A 25744-nucleotide genomic window follows, 5' to 3' on the forward strand; every position below is an offset into this window, starting at 1 on the left:
TTATATGTGGTATGTACATAAGTACATATTTATGTATGCTTGTGCATATGTATGTATGTATATATGTATGTATACAGTTGTATGCTTTTGAAAGGTCTCTCTATATAGTGCCAGCTATCCTGGAAACTCACTGTGAGACCAGACTGATCCTAATCTCAGGTATCACCTGCCTCTGCCTAGTGAGTGATTAAAAGCACATGTAAGGTTTCTGTTTTCTATGTTAAACTATCTTTTGATCCCTGACTTATCCCATTCTTTTTTAAATCTTGGTCATTTCATTAAACCTCATTTAACTCAAATATAATACAAACTTGTCTGTTCAAATCTAAGAATGTATCCAAGATAGTACCTATATAAATACTGACTGGCATAGATTTCTCACGCAACTTCAAATTCCCTTGAAACTTCTCATTTTGAAATAAGAGGTCCTAACATTCTAAACTTCATATTGCAAACAGGATATTCAAAGTTGGATCCTCCACAGGAATTCTTGTTGCCTGGAAAATCAAGCTAGAGAATTTCTATTGTCAGGAATAGGGAAAACTCAGTAAATTAAAAAAAAAAAAAAAGCCAATAACGACAAGAAGATGAACATAAAAGGTTTTACCTATTATAAAGGTTCAAAATTTTAAGCAAAGGCTGGGTTCAGTGGAGTACAATTGTAATCCCAGTTTTTGCAAAGCAATACCTGGCACCATTACCAGGGCCGAGAACCTGTTACTAGATGTTCATGGGCACTAGGAGAGAACCCACGATTAGTATTCTGCTTAACAGACATAGTATTAATACTATGTCTGTTGACTAATACAGTCAACAAAACTTTTCGTGTATGATGACTAAAAAAATATATTCAATCTAGAAGGGCTTTAAAAAGATGCATTACTAAATTATTCTTTCTAAAACATTGGAAAATAAAGATGTAAATGTAGGATTATAAATGTAAAAATATAAAGGTAAAAAATTAAAGTTTCTTTCACTGTTTAAAAAATTAAGTTTCAGCCGGGCAGTGGTGGCACACGCCTGTAATCCCAGCACTCTGGGAGGCAGAGGCAGGTGGATTTCTGAGTTCGAGGCCAGCCTGGTCTACAGAATGAGTTCCAGGGCAGCCAGGGCTACACAGAGAAACCCTGTCTCGAAAAAAACAAATCCAAAAAACCAATAAATAAATAAATAAATAAATAAATAAATAAATAAATAAATAAAAATAAAAAATTAAGTTTAGGTATGTATAGTACATCTGTCATAAAGACCCATGAAGAAAAAATTTAATAAAATGCTAAAATTAATAAAACCAGAACTAAATTTTCAGACTAGGTAGGAAAGAGATATAAAAAGATATATTGATGGGAGAATAAGGAAAAATCTTCTAAGTTTTTCTTGCCCCTATTTTTTCTCCTAGAAAATCTTCTCCCAAAGCCCCAAATCTGACTCTCATACTTCTCAACCATCTAAATTAACGAGGTCCCTACCTGTATTTCTCAAAAATCTTAAAATAAACATATCCCCAAAACACATCTTTCCCCACATCACACACCATTCATGTTCCAAACTGTTCTCCTCATTCACTGTCTTATAACAATTACAATCTAATTCACTGCTAAGCTAAAAAGACTCACTGGCAACTTCTGATCATATTGTCCTCACTTCCTACATTTAACTATGAGAAAGCTCTAATTATATTTAGTAATTCTTTCAGAAGTCCACTGAGGTGCGAATGGCAGTCTGCATCACTCCAAAGCAGTTTCTGACAGTCCAGCATAGCAAAAGACTAGCACCAGAATTACCTAAGGGGCTTGTTAGAAATGTAGCCAAAGTCCTTTACTAATTACATAAAGAGGTGTTTCAAAAACACTCCAGTTCTTCTGAGCCCTAGGGTTTGGAAACTAATTAGCTCAACAGAATTCACCAAAATACTCAACATGTTAACTGAAGCAATTTCTTCTGCTGCACATATTTAAGTGATACAATATTTGAGTTCATAAGATTAATTTTCCCACAAATATTTCTATAGTAGATATTATTTACTCTTGCCTGTTTTCAAAAGAAACATGTTTACTGAGTATGAAAACCCTATTCATTTCCTATTCTCCCCATTCTCTTTATATCAGGCCCCACATTGAAGTTGCAGTTCTGAAGAGAGTAACTCAAGAGAGCCTTATCCAGAGACCAAATTCCAATCTTCTGCAAATATACGTAAATTCAGCAAGTTTCTCCAGGTCTCACCAAAGGCACATTCACGACAATCGAAAGCTACAGATCTAATTCTAAAAAAGCCATGCCCTACCAAATCTAATGTCCCCTCCAAATGTCAAATTCTTGTTCTATTTTGTTACACCTGCTATGGTCCTATAAATTATATACTATAGTTTTGTAAAACACACACACTCAGACCACCTGTCCAATAGAACAAAGCAAACATTTAAAAACAGTGCTTCAAACTTTAAGTGTAATTTTTCATCAAGCTAACATTTAAGATCAGAAACTAGAAAGGCTAGAGAGAGGGGATTAGAATTCTGTTTCTTAAACTGTTGATTCCTTTCAGAATAAAGTTCAGAGACTAAAGGAGGTTTAAAGGGATACCATTCCACATATTCCACCCATAAGGATTTTCATACAAAAATTACTGGATTCTTTCTTACCCTTCGCATGGCTTCCTCCTCCTCTTGACGCTTTTCATAATGTGCAAAGTCATCAAAGATTGAGGTGGTATGCTTGAAAGTAGCGATTATTTTAAGCACTTGCTTTGCTTTTTCTAGGGGTACTTCTTGAGTGTCCCTTGAATTGGTTACTGGTTTGTTGTCATTATTTTCTAAGCGAATATGTCGTAATTGGTTATTGGGAACATCTTTGACAAAGATCCATTTAACTTCAAATTTGCCCTTCCACTTATCCTGAGACCAGACACCAGCATAAGCGTTATAGTCTACAACAGACTTCATTTCAGCCACTCCACAAAAGTGTCCACTGCCATTCACACTGAAGAGCAAATAGAGTGGGCCTTTCCCATTCAGGGAACGGTAAGCTGCATCCAAGCGCTTATTACCATGCTCAGTGCTACACCAGATAGAGTACTTGATGGAACGATGTATATCATCCTCAGAATAGCTCTTAATTATAAACACACGTCCATTCTTCAGGTTCCAATCAAAGTCTTTGGGATTGTAATTGTTTATGGCCTTTAGTTTTTCCAGCACTGGATGTACCTCTACGCTAGAAGGTGAAGCACTAACAGGTACAACACCTAAACCAAAGTTTTCACTGCCTGTTCCATTGTTCTGGTTGAAGCCGGTTCCCCTATTCCGAGGAGCTACCCAGCGATTCTGCAACTGTGGCTGTTGAGACTGCACTTGGTGAGGCTGGGCCTGTGGCTGAGGTCCTTGTTGCTGCTGTGGTTGTGGTGGCTGAGGCTGCTGTTGAGGCAGTTGGCTTTGCACCAATGGTGGTGGTTGAATTAATGGCTGAGGCTGCTGGATTATAGTTTGAGGAGGCAGAACTGGTTGGGTTGGTGGAGCCTTTACCACGGACCCCTTTTCATCCCAAGTTCCAATATTCATGTTGTGTTTTATAGGAGGTGGTGGCACAGCAGAACCCCCAATTCCCACATTGCCCTTGGGTTTAAGTTTCGGTTGAGGTTTTGCAGGCTTTCTGGCAATAGCAGCCCAAGAAGTTGGTTTAGGTGCTGCACTGCTAACAGGGGGCACATTATTGGTCGCAATGCTAGTCATACCACTGCTGCTCAAGGCTGTACCTACAGTTTTTGTCACCGCAGCTGTCAGGTCACCACCAATTTTCAGTCCAGTCATGCCTTGCTCAATACTACTAATGCCAGGCACCTTACTCAAAGTATCATTGCCAAATCCGGCCTGTCCATCAGTAATAGCTCTCCCAAGAGAACTAGGTGGATAGCCATAACTGCTACTATAAGCAGAATTTTGTGTTGATTGTCCCTGAGATCCACTTGTTCCCCATGTAGAGAAATCAGCATTACCAGGAAAAAAGTTAAATCCATGTTGACCAAGAAATGGAGGGGTATTTCCTAATGCCCCTGGTTGACTAAAAACACCATCTGGTATATAATGATGTTCTCCATTACTCATTTGTCCATAGGTCGTCAGATATGGCATAGGCTGATCTCCAGCCGTGGACCATGCTGCTTCCCCAAGAGAATATGGAAATCCAATGGATGGAGCATAGTAACTAGGCATATATGGATCTGACATTGGTGGATAGCTGTTATTCTGCAAAACAGAAGACCACAATCAGTAGTGAAATGTTCTCTTAAAGGGAGAAAAAAAAAAAAGGTTAACTAAAAGACTGAAAGCAGTGTTAAGTGAATGAAAAAGACATGTGCCTGTTCTACATAAAACTAAAATTTCAAATCAATGTTATAAGCAGAAATATTTACCAATGAGTACCATCACCCTATACTAAGTCTTGATGCTCAGCTGGACTCAAATTCTCTCTACAGCAGACTGGCCTCAATCTCACAATTCCTGTTTCTGCCTAAATGCTAGGATTATAAACATTGACAGCATGCCAGATTATGGCTGAGAAATATTGAAATATTATAAATTATAGCATTTTTAGGCAGAAAGCATAGAAGTAAATGAAGACTGTGTTTCTGTCCCAATTTTAAAATACTGATATTTCTACCAATTGCTAGTAAGCTTTACAAGGCACAAAACTGTAATTACATACAAAATTTAAACAAATTTGTAATATATGTCAAATCGAGGAATTAAATTGCAGTTTTTAATCATGGAATAAATTCAGCTACTTAAATTTTGTACTTTAAGGTAGAAATGTACAATTGCTATACTGAGAGGGGAAAAAAATCAAGATTATGCTTACACAATGAAACAACTGTTTTGCTCTTTTATATTTCTGAAAGAAAATACAATAAAATATATTATTTATCTTATTGCTGCATCCAGAAGTCATAGATTTAAAATGGAAAAAAAAAAATCCCACTCCCACTCAGGGAAACCCAGAGGCCCTCAAAACAATACAAGTAATGGCTAGAGCTCTTTGGTTGCCCACTAGAAGCAGATGCAAAGACCCCATTACTGAAGCCACATTTTTGGTTGTAATACACAAAGAAATCAAGAGGGAAATAAATTAGAACTTTCCTTTCTACCTTTCTACTGGCTAGCTTTCATAGTGTCAAAAGACACTGACTGGATCTTATGGGAGAAAATGCACCAAGTGTGGACCCAGTTGTAGATTTGCAAACAATAATACCAATTTATCAGGCAAGATCTACTTAATGGTACAATACTGGCATAATTGTTCTGAGAGGTAATCAAGAGCTTTCTGCTTAGATAGATTTTAGGTCTGCAGAATTTAATTAAATATAGTACTGTAAACCTAGTCAAAAGACCATGGCTGAGAAAGGGAGGTCATAGGCCCTAAAAAGTAACCTACTATTGTTCCTTTTCTAAATGGATATGGAATCAAAATAATTATATTCATAAACTAATAACACTTTCAGAATTGGTCAGAGAAGCTTATTTGTAGCAGGGGTAATTAATGTTCAGGAAATCATAACTGGTCCAAGTGCTAAGAAGTGACTTGAGTGCTTAACACTATATGGGGTATCTCTATCATCCTTTCTTAGGCTCTCCACAAATAAAGGCAAAGAGTCTAAGAGCCAGAGGATAGAAAGTACCGTGAAAAATCTCTCTTCTTGACATTGCACTGCTGTTATACCTAGGAATTCTCAGGAACAGTGGCTATGTAAATAAAACCCACACAAGATTGGGTCCAAAGCATATTATGAATAGGAAGAACTACTCATAACACAAAATTCTTAAAAGACTTACAAAGAGATAATGGTTGCTGGGGTAGAACAGTGTTCTACCCAAGTGCATGTAAGCAACTCTAAATGTAGTAGGCTTCACATACACAAAACTATGAAAGAGGAGGGGGAGACTGGGTAAGAGGGAAGGGGTAAAAATATAACAGAAGGAAATTTTACTAAAGTATTTGTATATGTGCACACACGTGAGTACATGCATGTGTATGTATGTGTGTGTGTGTGTGTGTGTGTGTGTGTGTGTGAGAGAGAGAGAGAGAGAGAGAGAGAGAGAGAGAGAGAGAGAAATTGTGGAAGAGTAATTTAAAAAAATTCTGTATCTTACCTTAAGAATAAGGGTATCCTTTTCTTTTATGCTATCTACTACTTACTACATTTTATATTACACACTTACAACTTTTGTTGTTCTTTTGGTGAGATAAGGTCCTGCTAAACTGTCTTCTAACTCTTCATGTTCTCAGACTGGTCTCAATACTATTATTTCCTGCCTCCCACACCCCAAGTCCTGAGGTAATAGCTATGAATGACCATGCTTTCAACTTTCTAAATCAGGGTATTTTTTCACTTTAGAAATAGTATTTTTTTTAATTACAATAAAATTAAAAAGTTGCTTGCATATCAAATAACTATACATTTCAATTTTTCCCAAATTCGAAATAGCAAGTTCTAGTAATGAAAACAAAGACAAAACAAAACACTCCAAATTGTTCTAAGTTAATATAAAAAAATACTTTGAAGATTGTCCTGAAAATAAAAATATGGTATTTCCCCTTGAAAATGTCTTTGAGGTGACTTTTGCTTCTTAATGTTCCTCCAGACCCAATTCGTAGACTCAGACCCAGTTCTGCAGCAGAACACCTACTGTACCATTCCCCTGTCCCCTCTGTTAGATCCTACAAATCTTCCCCTTCTAATCTCCCTCCCTGAACTCTCACTTTATCCCAGCCACTAACCCCAGTAGGCACCTCTAGCTAATCCAAAGGCCACTGATGCCAGGGAAGTATGTAGGCTGAACATGAATCTTCGCCCCTCTTTCTGCTCCTCCAGATTCAATCCTCCTCAGTCTCATTTTCAGCTCTATAGAATGCCGGTCATAGTCTCCCTTTCCTCTCTTACCTCATCGCCAAGCAAACACAAAATATCTACTCTTTTGAATTTATCGTATTATCTTAGCCTTCAACACCAAAAAGCATTCCCGGGCAACACACCAGCTCAACACACAGGGATATAGATACGGAGAAATTTCCTATCTAGGCAACATACAACCATCACACTCTTCTAAAATCCAGAGAGGAAACAAGAAACCAAGAAACAAAATACCCACTCAACAAAGATAAAATCAGGTATCAGCACTTAGACCTATAATCATTCTAATCACAAACCACCAAGTGTAAAAACACAACCAATAACAGTCAGAAAAATATGTTTCCACTAGAGCCCAGCAACCCTACCATATCAGACCCTGAATATTCCAACATAGCAGAAGCCCAAGCAAAAGACCTTGCAGTGGTTAGAGAACCAGAAGGAATATTGCCAAACTTATTTTTATGAGGTCAGCTACCCTGATACCCAAACCACATGAACACCCACCAAAAAAAAGAGAATTACTGCACAATTTCTTTTTTAAACACAGATAAGATACTAATTAAAACTACTTGCAAACTGTATCCAAGAACACAGCAGAAAGATCATCCATCATGATAGTAAGCTTCATCCTGCAGATGCAACGAAGAATAGTCCAATATACAAGAATCAATTAATGTAATCCACCACATAAGCAAATTGAAAAGACAAAAACCACAGGTGATCATCTCATTCTCATTAGGCACAAAAAAGGACTTTGACATTAACACCCTTCAAGAACTCAACATAATAAAGGCAATTTATAGATAAGCCCATAGCCAATAGCTTAAATGTTCAACATCCTTAGCCATCAGGGAAATGCAAATCAAAATCAAATAAAAAATAGTTAGAGATTCCATCTTACATCTATCAGAATGGCTAAGACCAATAACAAAGTAACATAGGTGAGGTTGTAAGGAGAACACTCCTCCATTGCTAGTGGGAGTGCAAACTTGTACAGTCACAAAAATATAAATATGGCAGTTCCTCAGAAAGTTGGGAACTAATCTACCTCAAGAGCCAACCTATACCACTCTTGGACATATACCCAAAAGATCCTACCACAAGGACACTTGCTAAATGATGTTCATTGAAGTTTTATTCATAATATTCAGAAACTACAAACAATATAGATACCCTCAACAGAAGAATGGATGAAGAAAATGTGGTATATTTGCTCAATGAAGTATTATTCAGCTATTAAAATATGACATCATGGAGTTTGCAGGCAAACACATAAAACTAGAAAAAAATCATCCTGAGTGAAGTAACCCAGATACAGAAAGATAAATACAATAAGTACTGACTTTTATGTAAATATTAGTCATTAAATAAGTATACAATCCATAGACCTAGAGAAGTTAAGGCAGAGATGCATACACAGACCCAGAGGTTAGGTATAATAAAAGGGTCCAGCGCAACACATGGATCTCACTAGAGGGCGAAATGGATTTTATGGATGAGCGAGAGGGAGGGGGCAGCTGGAATGAGATCATTTGGGGAGGGGAGGGGGATTATAGGGTTGAGGAAAAGAATATAAGTGGAGACAACTTGAACTGAGGGGCATTTAAGGTGTAATAGGGAAACTTAGTGCAATGGAAACCTTCTAAAATATACAAAAATGATTTTAAGTTTCTAAATAATAAGGGAGACAGTCCTAACTGGCCATCTCTGTCATACAAAGTTTCCAATTCCATGTCCATGCTATATCTAATTGAGTTGTTAGCCAAAGGGGTCCTATTAACGTCCCCAAACAACCCAGGCGGTTGCCAAGACAATAGGCTGTTCTCCACAAACCAACAAGGCCTCATTGATGAAGACAACACCAACACAACTCAAAGTTGAGCTAGTGCCCATAGAATCTTCTCCAAAGTGTTCTACTGTCTTTGGTACATGACAATTTTCTTCTAGCTACCAAAAACAAAAACAAAAACAAAACACCAGAAACACCAACCCAGCCACAAAACTTTTAATCTACATTTGGTCCTGCCTGGAAAATATGCTAGAGCAATGATGACACAAAGCTTACAGGAGTGACCAACCAATATCTGATTACTCCCTAAGATGGAATCCATATCCAACACTGCTTAGAGACCTAGGACAAAACCAAATACTACTATTCTAAACAACAACAAAGTATAAACTCATAGATGGGTGCCTTTCGCAGCCATTATCGGAGAAGCTTCCTCCTGAAGCAGGTAAGAACAAATACAGGGACCCACAGCTAGACAGAGAGAACTCTAAATGGCCTGTCTCCATCAATTCTCTGCCCTCAGAGTCAGGGAGCTGCATGAAAGGAGGTAGAGGTGTGAGAGCCAGGCTCTACGGACTCACAGGGACTGAGGAACAAGCACAGGGCCTCACAGATCTGTACCAGGTCCTCTGTGTACATATTATAATTAAGGTTAGTATTTTTATGAGACTTCTGAATGGATAAATAAGTGGGTCTCTGATTCTTCAAACATCTCAAGCTCTTTTCCTTTTATTGGTCTGCCTTGTGCAACTTCAACATTGTTTTTGTTTTATCTTGCTATGTTTTACTTTGACAAAAACTAGAATGTTTTCTTAAAGGCAATGTCTTTGAAATAATTCTCATTATCTAAAATTAAAAACCAGTCTCTACTGATGAAAAATAAATAACTGTAATGACAGATTTCTCATTCTTTGCTCGATGTTTGGTTTCTGATACCCAGAAGACAGCTTAGGATCTGTAAAGTCGTGACAGGCAGGCCAACAGCTGACTGTCAGTCAGAATCTCTAACAGGTCAGAACCATCATGGCTGACCTTTCACTCACAGAAGCAGATAGTTAGGTTCCTTGTTATAAACTCCTTAGCTCATGTTTGCTTTTTTTCCCTCAATCATATTCATGAGACTATTCTGTGGAGAGCAAACACCATCACCAAGATTGTATATAAAATCTGGGGACATCTGTTCAATCGCACACCACTTACTAGACCACCAGAAGCCCCAGTCCCACCAAAAGAATGGCCAATATAAACTTGCCTGTAACATCCCACACACTATATGGAAGTAATTTCCAGTTTTTTAAAGAACTTATAGGTCTGCAGAGATGCTCAGTGGGTGGTTAAGCGCACGTATTGCTCTTCCAAAGTTCAATTCCTAGCAACCACATAGTGGCTCACAACCACATATAATAGGATCCGAGGCCCTCTTCTGGTGTGTCTGAAGACAGCTACAGTATACTTATATACATAAAATAAGTAACGCAAAAAATAAAAGATATTTACTACTACTGTATTGTTATCGTTCTCCCCCCCCCCCCCCACACACACACGCACACAAGCATGCTTACAGTGAATGGGAGGGCTGGGGAGACAGACTGACCAATCTTGTCTCAAAATAAAAAACAATGGGAAGAAAAAGATTAGTTAACAGAAGTAGGAAATAGAAGAGGTAAAGGAGTGTATATAAATATCAAAGCAGAAGAGGAACTTCCCAGGGAAAAAAGGGGAAAAACAAGAAAACAATGAAGACAAAATATTATGACACAAATATATAAAGGGGCCACAGTGATAAATATATCTAGTTAGTATCTAGTTCATTCCAAAATTGGTAAAAGTTTCAACTCTTTACCCCATAAAAATAGTGAAAATTATGTAGGTTGATAGTTTAACTACCTTGAAATATATGAAAGAATCCCATATTATATATTTAGAAATCATAATCTTATAAATATCTATAACTCTAAACATTTAATTCATAAAAGAAAACGAAATTCTAATAATGACCCTGGAGGTCAATAAAAAATTAAACCCAAGAACAAAAATTTGCATGAAAGATGGTCTATTTTAACACTAGCTTTGGTTACATGGGTACACTGGGATTATGTACATTACATATAAATTTTATTTCTAAAAGAAAATTAAAATATTTAAGACTATTTATAACTGTAAATGCTCACCCACTTAGGAAAAACTGATCCCACTTATGGAGAATTATGAAAACTCTGTAACATTTTAAAACAAATAAAAACAAAGTTTTTTAAAATAAGACATAAGATAGAAGGTAGAAAAGACAGTTGAATCTAAGAGGAGTTGAGGGATAGGGCTAAAAATGATCAAAGCATATCCTATAATAAAGATATTTTTTAAAAAGAAAAACATATGATAAATAAATATGATAAATATCAATGGCAGATTCTACATATGCATATGCTCATTATAACATTTTTCTTTATATTTAACATTTTATATAATTTCCAATAGTAAATGTGGTATCACATATATTCAGTTGTATTTATTATCAGAAGTTAACTTATATCTTTTTGTAATGTAAACTATCAGACGGGATAATCTTAAAGCTAGTCCAGATCTACCATAAAGAAGGTAAGGACTCAATTCCTTACATTGCCATTTTCAATGTCCATGATCCTAACAGGCCATTTAATTTCTTTTTGTTCATAAAATAAGGATGACTTTTTCTCTACATATTGTGAAAATTTGGGAGGGAGGTGAAGACAGGATGATATCCAAGGCCTTATGTATGATAAGCCCACTTTAAGAAAAGTGAACTATATTTCAAGCCTGTAAGGAAAGTCAAAGCTATTCAACATGTGGAGCATTCTCTCCCAGTATAAACATTCCTTTTAAGAATTATTAAAAGTACTTCTTTGCAATTGTACAATAATTTATAGTCATGATTTTTTAATGATATTAATAAAGTTTAGTTTAATTTTTTACTATAAAGAAACTGAACAATAAAAAATAAAAAAGGTTAATGTCTACTGTTCTCAAGGCAATTTTAATTTCAGTTTTCAGTTATAACATTTCTTTTTATTCATATTTATTCAAATATCTGCACAGCAAGTTTCTGAACAGTCAGAGCTACATGGTAAGACTGTGTCTCAGAAAACAAGCAAGCAAGCACGCAAACAAACAAACCTGAGGTACTTCAAAGACTGTAGACTTCTAAGCCCAGATTGGTAGTATGCATGTATGAAACTAATGCACCTGGAAACTTAAGAGGTTAATACGGGCTACATATACCACCACACCCAATCTCAAACAAACACAAACAAAAAACCTGTCCTGTTTTCTACATCAATGGGCTAGTGACTTTCAGTGTATTTTTAGTGATTATCTTTACTTTCTTCTATTGTTCATCTCAAAAATTGAGATTTATTACAAAAACACAATCAAGGCAGTAATTCCAGTACCTGGGAGGCTAAGGCAGCAGTCTTAAGTTTGAAACCAGCCAGGGCTATACAATGAGACTGTCAAAACACAAGCATACAAAAGTCATGAAAATTGTTAAATATAATAAAAATCTGTATGTTTCATCAACTGTAATTCATTACATAATTCTACCAAATATCCTAACGTATTCATTCACTTAACATCTATTTCATGTTGAAATTTCAATCCTTCATCCCTCCCAGGGATGCCCATGACAGGGAATAGAAAAATAAAAGAATTTATTCCCTGCAGTGGTGCATTCCATAATACTGTAGCAAGAGCTGACCCTCCAATTTAACTGGAATTATATTCGTGTATAAAAATTAAGACAAAACACATCAGCAAAGAGTTAACTTCATGGGGTGTTTGTTAGCTAACCCCATGAAGGCTTGACATAAAAAAGAAAAAATATACATATACTACAAATACAAAGATTAAGGTGATTGTTTTAAAGAATATAAAATAAAAATTTTATATTCTCAGAAATTTAATGTTCAAGTCTTATTTCCCAAGGATGGGCAATGCTGACTAAAGATGAGATAAAGTATGCAAACCATTTTAAATGCTCTCATATGACAAATTTATCCACTTCTCTGAACTATGGTAGCGGTTTTCTGTGTTATTTTTTGTTTTGATTTCTGTGATACAGTCTTGCTATCTTAACCGTATCCCAGTCTGGCCTTAAATTTGATATCCTCTTGCTTCTTCCAAAGGGCTAAGGTCGCACTACCACATCTGGCAGGTAATTTTATTAGTACAGAGAACTAAACAATCAGATTTGGATTTGAGGACTCTAGAACAGCAGTTACTGTAAGGCCAATGGAAAAATCACATTAATAGCCAGCCATAGTTAAACTACAGGGCATGTGACGCCAGAACAGAATAAACTCAATAATAGAATAAATAATAAAATATATATAATTATTTTCCCAAGCTTCCTCAGAGAAAACATAGGGATTGCTGCTTTAGTAATCTGGGATTCCACTTGGTTTGTGGTACATATATTCTCCTCTTCTAGTAATGCAGTTATGCCTATCATACATGCATGCATGCATACATGCATACTCATACAGTCCTCTCTGATCAATGCACTAGCAGCCTCTGAGGCTCACTCACATAGGCCTACATGAAGATAATTTCTCTGGACAAGGGGATAAGTTTTTACTCTTCTAACAGCTATCAAACTTTGGAAAATTTCTATTCAAAAGTAGTATCAATACAATCTAATCTGGGGATTTGAGGGCAGATCCAAGCAGAGATGATTCTGAGTTACATGAACAGTGAAACAAAACGGTATCCTTTTAGTTTATTTATAACTTTATTCCTATATATATTCATAGATATAAATACAGATATAAAGATATAGATGAGTAAAAGATACATTATGGGAAGAAATACACACATGAAAAAAATGACTGTATAATCTAATCTATCAATTATAAGAGAACCATTCAAACTACATCCTTAGCAATCAGCTCTTCCTTTTCTTCCTTTAGAGCTCATAAAGAAAAAACCCAAACAGCAACCTGAGACCTTGAATATTTCTACTCATGTGGTAGCAGTAGCCTTGCAATATATGCTCAACTTTTGTATCCCTTTGGTTTAAATAAAATTTTCTTGCTACTTTTGCAAATTTGTGTGGGTTTTAATTTCAACTCTGAATATGTGAATTAATGCCCGAGAATCTGGAAACAAAACATCAATTCTGACCTTCATTGACCACAGGTAACATTAGTATTCCAATTTCCTCTTTAAATGTATTTGCAAGTTACATGGCATATTTAACAAAAAGGCATCTTAGTCATAAAACCTGGACTCAATCACCACCTCCTTTGGAAGATCTATAGGGAATCAATCTCTTTCCTTCCTCCTTTAAAAATAAAACACTGTAAAATGGAAAAAGTATACTGCCAGAGAAGGCCAACAACATATTTTAACACAATCCTAGGGTTAACTGATATGAATTAGATCCAAGTATATAAAACAATTTAAATCAGTGAAAAGTGTTAAAACACTTATTCATCTTCATCATTTACTTTTTAAAATTACCTGAAGAGATTAATTTTAAAAGTTCATATATAGCCAGGCAGTGGTGGTGTACGCCTTTAATCCCAGCACTTGGGAGGCAGAGGCAGGGGGATTTCTGAGTTCAAGGCCAGCCTGGTCTACAGAGTGAGTTCCAGGACAACCAGGACTATACAAAGAAACCCTGTCTCAGAGGGGAGTTGGGGAGTTCATCTATAGTGTTGCAGAGATGCAGTTAACAGCCTTCCTATCCTCATGGAAAAGCCAAATTCTGTTCCCAGATCCCCAGGTTAGGGAAGTCACAACTTTTAGTTCCCAAATCACATATACATACAGCATATACTAGCACACATGCACATAGAATAAATCCTAAAAAGAACTGCATAATTCATCTGGTTGAATTTTAACTGAATACTTTACTTAGAGCAGCATGCAAGGAACGAATCATTTAATACATGAATGCTTGCACAACTTTAAAGTTTGTCAATCATGACTGACATATTCTAGCAATAAACTTAAATTTCCACTAAACTGATACTCTTGAATTACTTCAGTTTGATACTTCAGTTGAGAAATGCTGAATTACTTAAAAATCTTACATAACTTATCTCTAAGGTTTCAGACAATTTTCCACTTTTTTCTATACAACAAAACTAATTTTCAACATTCTATATTGCTGTTGCTCTTAAAATACATGCTTGGTTAGAGGTCATCATTTTTGGTACTGTGGAAGGACAACTACTGACATCTCAGTAGTAGCAGCGACGGGTATAACACCCTTTCTGCCCAGAAATTCTACCATTTCACAAATTCTACCATTTGTTTCCATTCCTCCTCGTTTATTTATTCCTCTCCAATATATGCTAGGAATCGAGGACATCACAGAGAGGAGAGTTGATAAAAAGAAATGACCAAGAGGTAGATGAGAGCAAGCAAAGCCATCACTTCTCTAAGATACAAACAGAATCTATATTCTTCAAAACAGAACACTTTCTGTTCAACATTTCTAATTCCATTGCTCAGTTCTATGGAAACAATGAGTGCCTTTTCCTCTCATGCTTTTAAAATCTAACATTTCAGAGTACATGATTCATACATCTTTTTACAAGTGACAGAAACAACAGCAGAAACTTCATTCTAGAATATTCTAAGTAGTGAGGACTGAAATTATATTTTCAAAATTTGATTCTAGCAGTGATACAAGTTGAAAATAAACATGAGAGCAAAAATTGTATCTAAATATTAAGTAACATTTTACTGTTCTTAACACTTATACCTTTATAAACAAAAGCTAGTAGAGACTAGGCATGTAGCTCAATTGTGGCACATGACTTAACATATACAATATCATAGTTCAAATCCCAGAACTGAGACATGTACTAAAATCTATGTATACAATAAGGAAGTATTTATAAAGTCCTTAATTCTATTCAATAATAACTTATATACTAAAAATTGTAGTAACTGTCATAGAACTGAAATTTGAATGCCTTAAAATAAGAAAATACAGCTAACAAAAATATTAAAACACAAACTAGTCATTATCCCATAAAAGTTTTCAGCTGATTAAGTCTAATTTGCTTTAGTTAAAAATACATGGCTGCAATAGTAAAAAGTTAAACTACCTTAATGCTCAACAATTTTAAATGTAATATATAAAAATCATGTTAATCTTTAAATATTTTAGAACACCATTCAGTTACCTACCATCTCTAGTCTCCAAATTCATAAACCTGCAAGTGTTATTCACCATATGTAGATACACTAAATGAATTTATTCATATCATTTTATCCTATTCAATTAAAGATTGTCTACTTGGAAAAAAGTCAGTAAAAACTAAAAGAAGCTTAACTTCCTAAAATCTGATTCTACATACTACTTACCTGATTTGTCTGGCTACTTAAGTATGGCTCAAAATCATCATCATTTACAGCATCTTTTTGATGAATCGAACCATTTTGTACTGAAACTAAAAAAACACATTTATATTAGAAGTGTTGTAATTATCCTTATGAAATTCATACAACAATCTAACATTTGAAAAAAAATTTTCAGACCAACTCAGGAAAAAATAATCCTGAGTTCCTTTATGTTTTGGCTTAAGAGCAAACTTAAGGATAACCTATAGAAAAAAAAAAAATGTGTGCCACAGAAAACTCAGAAATCCTGTGATCCGGAAGTTCAACACTATAAAAGCTGTATGTATACACCCCACTTACTAAACTCTTACATACCCCAATTTTAACACTGAAGTGAGCAAAGTATCATAAATACCAGAGAGGGCTCCCTAAAACTGTGTGAATCTAAAATAACCAAGTGATGTTGTAAACAATACATTTGAGTATGTGACCTAACTTGGTAAAAGTCTATTAATCTGATAATCGTAAGAATTTATTTCTTCTGTAACCCGGGTAACCTTGAATTTTCAATCCTCCTACTTTACCTTGTGAAGCAATGGAAATACTACACCAGGCCCAATCGTCAAGTTACTATTTGTGACTTAAAAGTTCCAGTATGAAAAATAAATAAATAAATAAATAAATAAATAAATAAATCGACAAAGGGCTGGTATGATGCCCCATTGAGTTTATCACAGCACTTGAGAGGCTGATGCAAAAGGATCTCAATGTCAAAACCAATATGGATAACACGAACATTTACCTAGCAGACTGGGCTATGTAGCAAGATGCTGTCATTAAAAAAGTAAAATAAAAAAGGCCTTAGGTTGTTCTGGTTTGTTTCTCTAGCAGTCCTGGGAGTACAAATCCAGGTCCCTGTGTATACTATATAAGTACTAATAGTTAAAATCTGTAAAACTTGTGATTCTCTAATACACATGTGTGCATACACCTTGATTCTCAAAGGCTGAAGTGTGTGTTTAGCATGCACTGAGGTTTTGAGTTCAAATTCAAACATCAATAAGACTTTCACATGAAAGTAAAACTACAATTAAGACGCCATAGATGATGATGATCACTCATGAAACAAATGAGAAAACAAGGTACAAGATAAATTAGAATATCATACTAGTTAAAAATGTATTTCATAAACACTTTAAAATATGTAATACTTTGGATTCGAGAAAAACTGAAACAAAATATATGTGGTCTGTCATGCTGAGTGCAGCATATACAAACACCTCCTGCATTTGAAGTTCAGGTCTACTACCAAGGAGGCAGGTGGTCTCCAGTAGCAATCTGAGCTCACTAATCTACTGATGATTATTTACGATATTCAGTGCCTATTTCATCTCATCTTAGTATTAATGGACATGTTCAATAATCTTTATAATACGAAGTATTACAATATCCCAAGTAAAACTAAAAATTCTTTTAAACTAGAAAAACAAAGGTTAGTAGAATAATATTTGATATGATATCAATATGAAAACATTATTGAAACATGAAATGGAAAAAAAGGCAATTTCTGAAGAATGTCAACCTTAGAACTACTTACTATTTAAAAATACAATGTCACAAAGTACTGCCAACTAATCTGGGGTTAAGTTTATCAGGACATCAACTCTTAATTTTGCCCTGCATGTACATCACCTAAAGTGTAATATTGTTAGTAAGCAATGGCTTGTAAACAAAGAACTGTGAAATTTCTTGGTTCTCTGCCATCCAACAACTAGCAGCGATGGCTCAACAGTAAATCTACTCTGAGTATGAAGCCTCCAAAGCTGACATCTATGATACCATAACCATAAAAGTTGACCCAAAAATAAACAGATTCTGACTCCACTTCAGACTATATATTAGAGGTAGGCTTGAGCCAAATGTGCCCCAGAATTAAAATATGTAACAGTTACTACAAACAAAATAAAAAGGAGGGTGTCATAGGACATATCAATGCCAGCTGAGCGCTGAGGTAACCACTGCAGTCCCAGCAATTCTAATGAACTTTCTCTTCTCATTGGTTTGACTACTCTTTCATCAACAATGACCTTTTTTTACTTCTTGGGGGAAAACATTTCCTACTACTGGACTGCTAAGCTAGCATGCATACCAGCTATTATTTAAGGCAGCCCATTATTTCTATCACCTGTGTCAATCAGTTCTTGGTTATCTAGTCTATACTGCCAATATATTCAAAAACTATCCTTCTAAAGGCTCGTAATAACATACTAGCTAGCCCTTTAATTTCAGAAGCATGCTTTTCTTAAAATAACTTATAAGAATTTAGTTGTTGAACACTGTTTAATGGCAATCTAATTTCTCAGAGACTGAAAGTCAGTGAACAGTAATGAAATCTAACCCACATCTATATTGTGTAAAAGTTCTTCAGGGGAAAAAAGAACAGATGACTTACATGATTCTTCGCCTGTTTCCTCTGCCCTATGGAGCAAAGTCAAATCAAGATAGAACATGGGCCTTAGAAGCCAGGTGGTTCTCTGCTCTGGTCCTGACTACATCAAGTTAGGAAAGTCAACAGATGTGTGCATCATGTTTTCCCACCTACAAAAACAGCGACAATACCATATACCCTCTATCTCCTTACAGGAATGTTGTGAGGATCAATAATAATATGAAGCCAAAATAATGATAGTATGGTGCTTTGAAATCATTTCTTGGGGGGACAGAGAGAAGATACAACATTTTGGCAAGTATACTACCTTTCTGAAACATTCAAATAAACAACTTCCACCTAATTCTTTTAAACCCCAGTTGTATAATAGGTGTGTGTCCCTCCTACAGAAGGAAAAAGGAAGAAAAAGAAAACTGATCTATGTGTTGCTTACTTATATAAACTTAAGAGAACAAGAAAAAGGACAGAGGAAAGCCCCCCAAAACATCTGACAAACAAACGAAGACACAGCAAAAGTTCTTTTTAATAAAGAAAATTATCGACCAACAAATAATTATCCATATATATTTTACCTATCCTTATTAATTAAATTTAACTATTATCCTTTCATACAATCCTGCCAAGAATAATAAGCAGTTCTGACATTTCACGTAAGAAAAATCTCTGGTTAAGAAAGAAAAAACAAAAAAAACAGGAATTAAATATGTAAAAATAAGTATACCAAATCTCAAGAAACATACTTCAGAAGTATTTTTGTGTTCACAAATTGACAGAACTCCTTTTCATTCCTTTACTGAAATAAGCCTTGGGAATATGCTAGAAAATACTTTGCAGAAAAACAGACACTAAAGCAGGGTGTTAGGTTAACAATGTCAAATAGTAATTCAGAAAAGAAACACAGCATCTCAGAAGCCATATTAAGTCAACTAGCTTCAAAATTTTAACTGATATCAATTTCTTAGGAACATAAAATTCTTAAGCTGTGAATTCAAAATTACTAATCATATCTTTAAAATTGTAAAGCAAAAAGAAAAAGATTTTCTGCCAGATATCAGTATGCAGACTCACTGTAAGATAATTTCACTAACTTAAAACTAAGTCAGCTAAGGTAGACGTTTTTCAAAAGCACAGAAGCTCGTGTAACAGCCACTTGGCAGCAGCTGTGACATGGCTTGCAATGCACTCGTACGGTTATGGTTTCTATCATTTTAAATCAACTTAAATGACTTTAAGTATATCAATATTTTGTGCCAGTAGCTTTACTTCTCCTCAGAAGATGAGAAATAATTAAAAAAATATCAACTAGAGTAAAAAGCTATTGCAATTATAATAATCCTCATAACAGGATTTACAGTTTGTTTACAGAAAAGAAACCAACAAAAATGTATAATGTACTAAGCAGACTTAGTTAATCAGTAGCTATATATGGTATTGAAACCCAAGACTATAAGAAATCCCAGGTTATAACCTTCATCCTAGGTTAAAATTATAAAAGAGTAAAATTATAAAAAAGAAAATTTGCAGGAGAAAAGAACTATTCAAAATCATAATTTGTATGTGTATCTAAATATTAAATCAGAAGTGATGCTAACAATTAAAAATTCTCACATAAAAATTTTAATCAGAGGGTGATGATTTCTGTGGTTAGCCATCTTCTATCAGGTGATTTATAAGTATATCAGTAGAGAGGTCACGAGGCCATACCAAAATGAAGTGATTCTGAAGTAACCCAAACTGTGGACAGAGCTAGTTTATAATGCCCCACCTGGATGATCAATTTTGTTTTAAAGGAACTTCACAGAAGTCACTTACCTTAAAACAGGCAACATAAAACACTTAGCACTTCAGCAGCCTTGCAAAGTGCCACAGTCCGAGAATAAATAGTTTATACTAGGCAATAATGACCAGAAATTTCACAGATGGTCAGATTAGCCAAAAGAGAAAAAATTCCTTTTAAACTTACAAATGTTTGATAACTAATTTTAAATTAACCTCTAATTCTGACGTTTACAATTATACTATAATTACAAATAACCTAGAACTGGATGAATTAAAAATTCCTAGATGTTCATATGCTGAAAGAAAACATCATTAATTAAAATAAAGTTTGTTAGCCAACACACTACAATGTATCTGGTATATATAAATTCTTACATAAAATGAAGTGTGACATGGAAGAAAATTATTCTGGGCAGAGCACTATTATTTCTAATTTACTGGCCTTACCACATAAAAACCCAGAAAAAAATATTAACAGCATCAATAGAAACAGGAAGCCTACACCTAAAGGGCTATCATAGATCTTATTTTTTAAGTAGTACTTGGTTACTGGGGAAGGGGAAAAAAACAGGAAGTGTAATTGTATTTAGTGTCATTTCCGGCACTACAAAAAACGTTACAAACATACAGCTCATTGTGATGTTCTTTAATTGGCACCACCCCAAGAAAGGAGTTATTGTTCTACACTAATATCACATGTTAAGCCATGTTTCAATCAGCTGACTACTGTGTTCCACAAGCATATATACAAACTACATTTATGTTTTAACTGCCTTGTTTTTAATGGTAGTTTTTAAATAGCAAATCATATAATACTAGCAATAACTGCACAAATACTTTCCATCTCAGGCTTTTGTAAGAAACTAGATCGAGCGAGACACACCTTCCAATCAGAGCTCTACAGTAAGATTACATACTTGTTAGGAGTTCTGAACTGTTGTTGCCTCCTTGTAAGCAACTTCTATGGAATCAGTGATTAAGGGCATGATTTCCACCAGTGACATAGAAAGCCATGTGATTTGCCAACTTTAAAAGTAATCCAGACGTTTCAAACGTATGTTGTTTACTTTAAAAACTTATCTGACTACACACAAATGTAGAAAAAAGTATCACACAAGTTATGTAACCAACATAAAATGGTAAACTAAAGAAATAACATTACGTTCATCGAAATACAACCAAGACAGCTGTTTCTTCTTAGTACTTCGGTTTCTAGAAACGTAGCTTCAAACCCAGGAACTAAATAAGTAAATGCTGGCTGTTAGCTGCGAGGGATGTTTTTCTAACCTTTATATTTAGAAAGAAATGCAAAAAAACAAGAAAGAAACCGCTCTCAGTTTAAAATAACATCAAGGGAACACCTAAGGAAACAAAAAACAAACTCACCTTTATTTCCTTGCCCTTTAGGTCTCTGAAGCAAGACGAAAGACGTGGTAAAGAGGGGGAGGGGGAAGAAAAGTGTGTTAAACAGAGACACTGGAAACAAGTTATTCAGAACAATCCGCGTAGGTGTGAACCCCGCCAGCTCCTCCGCACCCCTCTGCCCGTCCGCCTCCCACCGCCCCGCCGCATCGCCTCCAGCACCCGCCGGCTCCGGGCCCCGCGGCGGCCGCCGGGACATCCGGCCCTCGGTGGTCACGGGCGCCGGCCGCAGGCTCAGACGCCCGCGCCGAGGCCGGCCCGGGCAGCGGCGCCGGCAGCCAGGACCCAGGGCGCCGTTACGGAGCTAGCGGCGGCTAGAGGAGCCGCGCCGCACGCGAGGGTGGATCCACGCTCTGCGGCTCCGGCCTTCGCCGAGCCGGGGCCCTGCGCCCTCACCTGATCCACGCTAGTGGCTGACATTCTTCACCGTAACCCGAGAGGAACCGCCGCCGCCTGGGCCTCTCCGAGAGCACTCACAGCAGTCGACTGCCGCCCTCCCTCGCGACGCTCTGCTCCGGCCTCCGCCGCCGCCGCCGCCCTCGTAGGCTCCGGGAAGCGGGCTCACGCTCGGCAGTCACGGAAGGGGCCCGAGCTCGCCGCCTGCACACTGCTCGTCCCCGCTCGTCCTCCGATCCTCGGGCCCACAATGGCGGACAAGCTCCTCAGCCCCACTTCCGCTCCGGGCCGCCCTGACCTTCCGCTATCCAGTCTGACGTCCACGCACACCTCGCAGTTCCTCCCCCACTCCCGCCACGGCCTCGGGCTCCGCCCCCGCATCGCACGTCAGCGGAGATGGGAAGAGGGGTGGAAACCAGGATGCGCGGCTGTACTTTAGACGCATGCGCCGGACGGTGAGCGCTGTTAGGGGAAGCGCTGTTAGCCCGGCTACTCGGCCACCATCGGTCCGGCACCTAAGCGGCAAAGCGGTGCGGGGTGCGGGAGCACGCTCTCAGTTGGGGTTGGTTTGGTTAGTATTGAAAAAAACAGCCTTCGGAGAGAGAAACACTTGCAAGACTGCTGCCCCCCCTGGAAAAAAAATGTTACAATGTCACTAGAAACTGGTAATGTTACTTTCTTACCTGTTACCAAAAACAAAGAAAGTCAGTCCAATTGTAGTTTTGACATTTTTATTGAATTTCCTTCCCTAGAAAGATTTCTTTACAGGCATAGTGTAGTGTGGACTCCTAACTAACCAAATCCTTTCAAAATCTCCCAGTTTTAAGTGCTAACCTATGAAGCAGGAAATTAGGAAAATCACAGTTTTCATTGGGTCAAGACTGCTTCTCATGCACATCCTCAAGAGGCAATTTTAGGTGTGGTCAGCCCAAATCCCTTTCTCTTGTGTTCCTTCTGTTCAGATTCCAAGCTGCAAATCTGTCCATTTCCCAAGGTTCCCCTTAATCTAGCTCCACTCCCAAAAACAGTTTTGGTTTTCAAGGAGTTTGAAGAATTGAGGCTGGGAAATTGATAGTACGTACAGAAGCGAAAAATTATAGAAAATGCTTGCAGGCCTTGCCTTTCCTCCTGTCTGAGAAGCATGGCTTTGAAATCCCAAGGATCTCAGTTTGAATTCTTATCTAGCAATGATTAGTTTATAACCTTGGAAAAGTCACTGAATCTAAACCATGGCGTCATGAGTAAACTAAGACCTGCCGTCCATAATCAGTGGCAGGAGTAGGCGTCCCACAGTTGTGACTGTGTACAGACATTTCTTGTTTCTTGGCTGAGCAAGTCCCAGCATCAAAACTGTAACTTAGTGAGTACTCATGTAATGCCAGGCAATATAACTGATAAATAGTCACAGTATCTTGTGTGTTCGCTGCTGTTATAAAAATTGAAGGCTGGGTAAGGGAGCACAGCACCTACCATTAAACTCAGCAGTTGAGGGTGGATCTCTGTGAGTTTGAGGATAGCCTGATCTACATTGTAAGTTCCAGGACAGCCAAGGCTATGTAGAAAAGGCCTGTCTCAAAAACAAAACAAAACAAAACAAAAGCAAAAACAAAACAAAACAAAAAATAGTAAGTTTAAGAAATAGTCCCAGGCCAACAAAATTGGCCAGATAAGAGCACTTACAGAAAAAAAAAAAAAAAAAAAATTCCTGACAATATGAGTTCTATTCCTGGAATCCACATGATAGGAGAGAAACACTCCTGAAATTTTTTTTTTCTGATCACATGTATGTCAATGAGTTTCACCTCTAGAACACTCCACCGTGCCCCAGAGGTAGCTAGTGTCCTTCCAACCTTCATTATCACAATCCCACCAAACAAAAAGAAAAGAAAAGCAGGGCAGGCAGGGAGAGCAAAGTGCTCTCTGAGGATATTTCAGAGCAATTTTATTTCCCACACATGTCTACCTCCTACTAACTACAACATTGTTTTCTGAAAATTCTTGGTTGCAAGAAAGCTGAAAGATGTATTATGAAATGTATGCTCAACTAAAGATCAAGAAAGTTACCACCCAGGAAGAATATTAGATGAATTTACTAAATTAGAATGTATCAAGTTTGGAACAAGGTATATATTTTTTAGAACAAAAAGAAGCATGTTTATTTTGAGTGTTTTTAGATTTACAGAAATGTTACAAAGACATTATCCACAGTTCCTACATGTCTCTTGCTCATCCTCCTCTAATGTTCTTGTCTTACACAACTACCCTACAATGAAAGCAAGGAAATTGCCTGTAAGTTGATTGACTCCAGCTCCACACTGCTGAAATTTCCCTACTTTTCACACTCACGTTCCTTTTCTGTTTCAGAATACCATGTTACACTTCAATTTCATGTTTCCTTTGTAAGGTCAAAAAAAAAAATCACTGAAGGAAGACCCCAGACTCAGATAATATGCAAATATGATGAATGTTTATTCTACAGAAACATTTAGCATGCAAGGGTTACCATTGTTTCCAAATGGCAATACCCACAGAGACATTGGAGTTCCTTTTATAAACAGGACTGCTTAGTTGCTTCTGAGATAACAGCAGACTTCCAAAACTTAGGGCACATTCCAAGGGGTTACAGAAACCATTAACCAAAGGTCATAAAGACAATATACACCAGAGAACCCCAAGTCCATAAAGAGGACATATTGACTAGTTTGTCTAAACAAAACTTCAAGGACAGCGTAGCTATAGTCTTAAACTTTTCTATGACCCTGCAAGGTAGTAACAAATAGTCAAAGTGAAGCCAGATAATTGCTCCTAGTGTATAACGCACATAAGCATTCTCTGTTATAACCTCTTATTCAATTTATGGCTGAATTTATGTGCACAGAACTGCAGTTTTTCCACCATATGAACACATGCTCTTACAAAAGAGTCTTACAAGAACTGAGAACAAAAGGGCAGAGATATGTCCCCTAACCCTGAAACTTCAACTCAGAGAAGCACAATTCCCTGCCTTTACCAAGCCTCCCATGGTGTCACTTTGTGGTGCTAACCAGAGGCTGCAGAGGCCAGCCTTAAAGCAACTCATTCAGGGGGATCAACTGCAGAACTGCCGGAGCAGAGAGTACCCAGGATAGACAGCAAATGGCCCATGGCCGAGTGTCTGAACGGAACATGAAAAATGATCTCCTCACCCTCACCTTGTGAAATTCATCCATCGTTACCTCCAAAAGTGCCCACTGAGACTACCACTCACATACGCAATGGGCAGGAGTGCTTTTATTTTAAGAAAGCAATAAGCCTGCATGTAGAGGTTGACTACTTACTAACATGGTGAGCCCAGACAAAGGAGCACAAGCCTTTTTGGGAAACTACAGGAATTTTAGTGAAGGTTAGATAATCTAACACTTCATTGTTAGGTGCTAGACAGGTTACGCAGGTCGTTTTCTCATTGGCTGCTATGTTAGTTTTACTACATTTGGTCAGGCCTTGAAGAAATTCCAGGAACTCAGCTCTGAGCTTATCCTCCCTTTGTCCATAATCAATGATTAACAGCCCATTGCCAGCAGCTCCTTCTGAGGAGCCCAATCTGCTTCTTTCAGAAACTGAAGTCTTTTTATTTCCAAGGTTTTTAGTTTTTTAGGGGGTGGGGGGGCATCACCATGACGGTTTCCATCTCTTCTAGTTT

At 37.0% G+C, this 25744-nt stretch overlaps 2 protein-coding genes across 9 annotated transcripts in view; one reads left to right on the top strand and one right to left on the bottom strand.

Moving 5' to 3' along the window:
- Positions 1–22164, bottom strand: part of Ythdf3 (YTH N6-methyladenosine RNA binding protein F3) — a 31770-nt gene extending 9606 nt beyond the window's left edge. Inside the window, exons 1-7 of one of the 8 annotated variants that reach the window (XM_052180780.1) lie at positions 22066–22135; positions 21634–21658; positions 18472–18617; positions 16044–16129; positions 12116–12172; positions 4852–4884; positions 2640–4238 (exon numbers count right to left, since the gene is read on the bottom strand). In XM_052180780.1, coding sequence (XP_052036740.1) covers positions 2640–4238; positions 4852–4884; positions 12116–12172; positions 16044–16129; positions 18472–18529 — 1833 coding nt within the window. In that variant the 5' untranslated portion in view covers positions 18530–18617; positions 21634–21658; positions 22066–22135. Of the gene's footprint in view, positions 1–2639; positions 4239–4851; positions 4885–12115; positions 12173–16043; positions 16130–18471; positions 18618–21633; positions 21659–22065 lie in introns of all 8 variants that reach the window. The other 7 variants (XM_052180781.1, XM_052180783.1, XM_052180782.1 and 4 more) reach the window with 7 other exon arrangements.
- A 288-nt stretch (positions 22165–22452) lies between these two features.
- LOC127683492 (rho GTPase-activating protein 20-like) overlaps positions 22453–25744 on the top strand; it is a 785040-nt gene continuing 781748 nt past the window's right edge. The window contains exon 1 of the mRNA XM_052180768.1: positions 22453–22520. Within this exon, the coding sequence (XP_052036728.1) occupies positions 22462–22520 (59 nt within the window). The 5' untranslated portion in view covers positions 22453–22461. The remainder of the gene's footprint in view (positions 22521–25744) is intronic.

The sequence above is a fragment of the Apodemus sylvaticus genome, chromosome 4 (assembly GCF_947179515.1).
Source record: "Apodemus sylvaticus chromosome 4, mApoSyl1.1, whole genome shotgun sequence".
NCBI classification, from domain to species: domain Eukaryota; kingdom Metazoa; phylum Chordata; class Mammalia; order Rodentia; family Muridae; genus Apodemus; species Apodemus sylvaticus.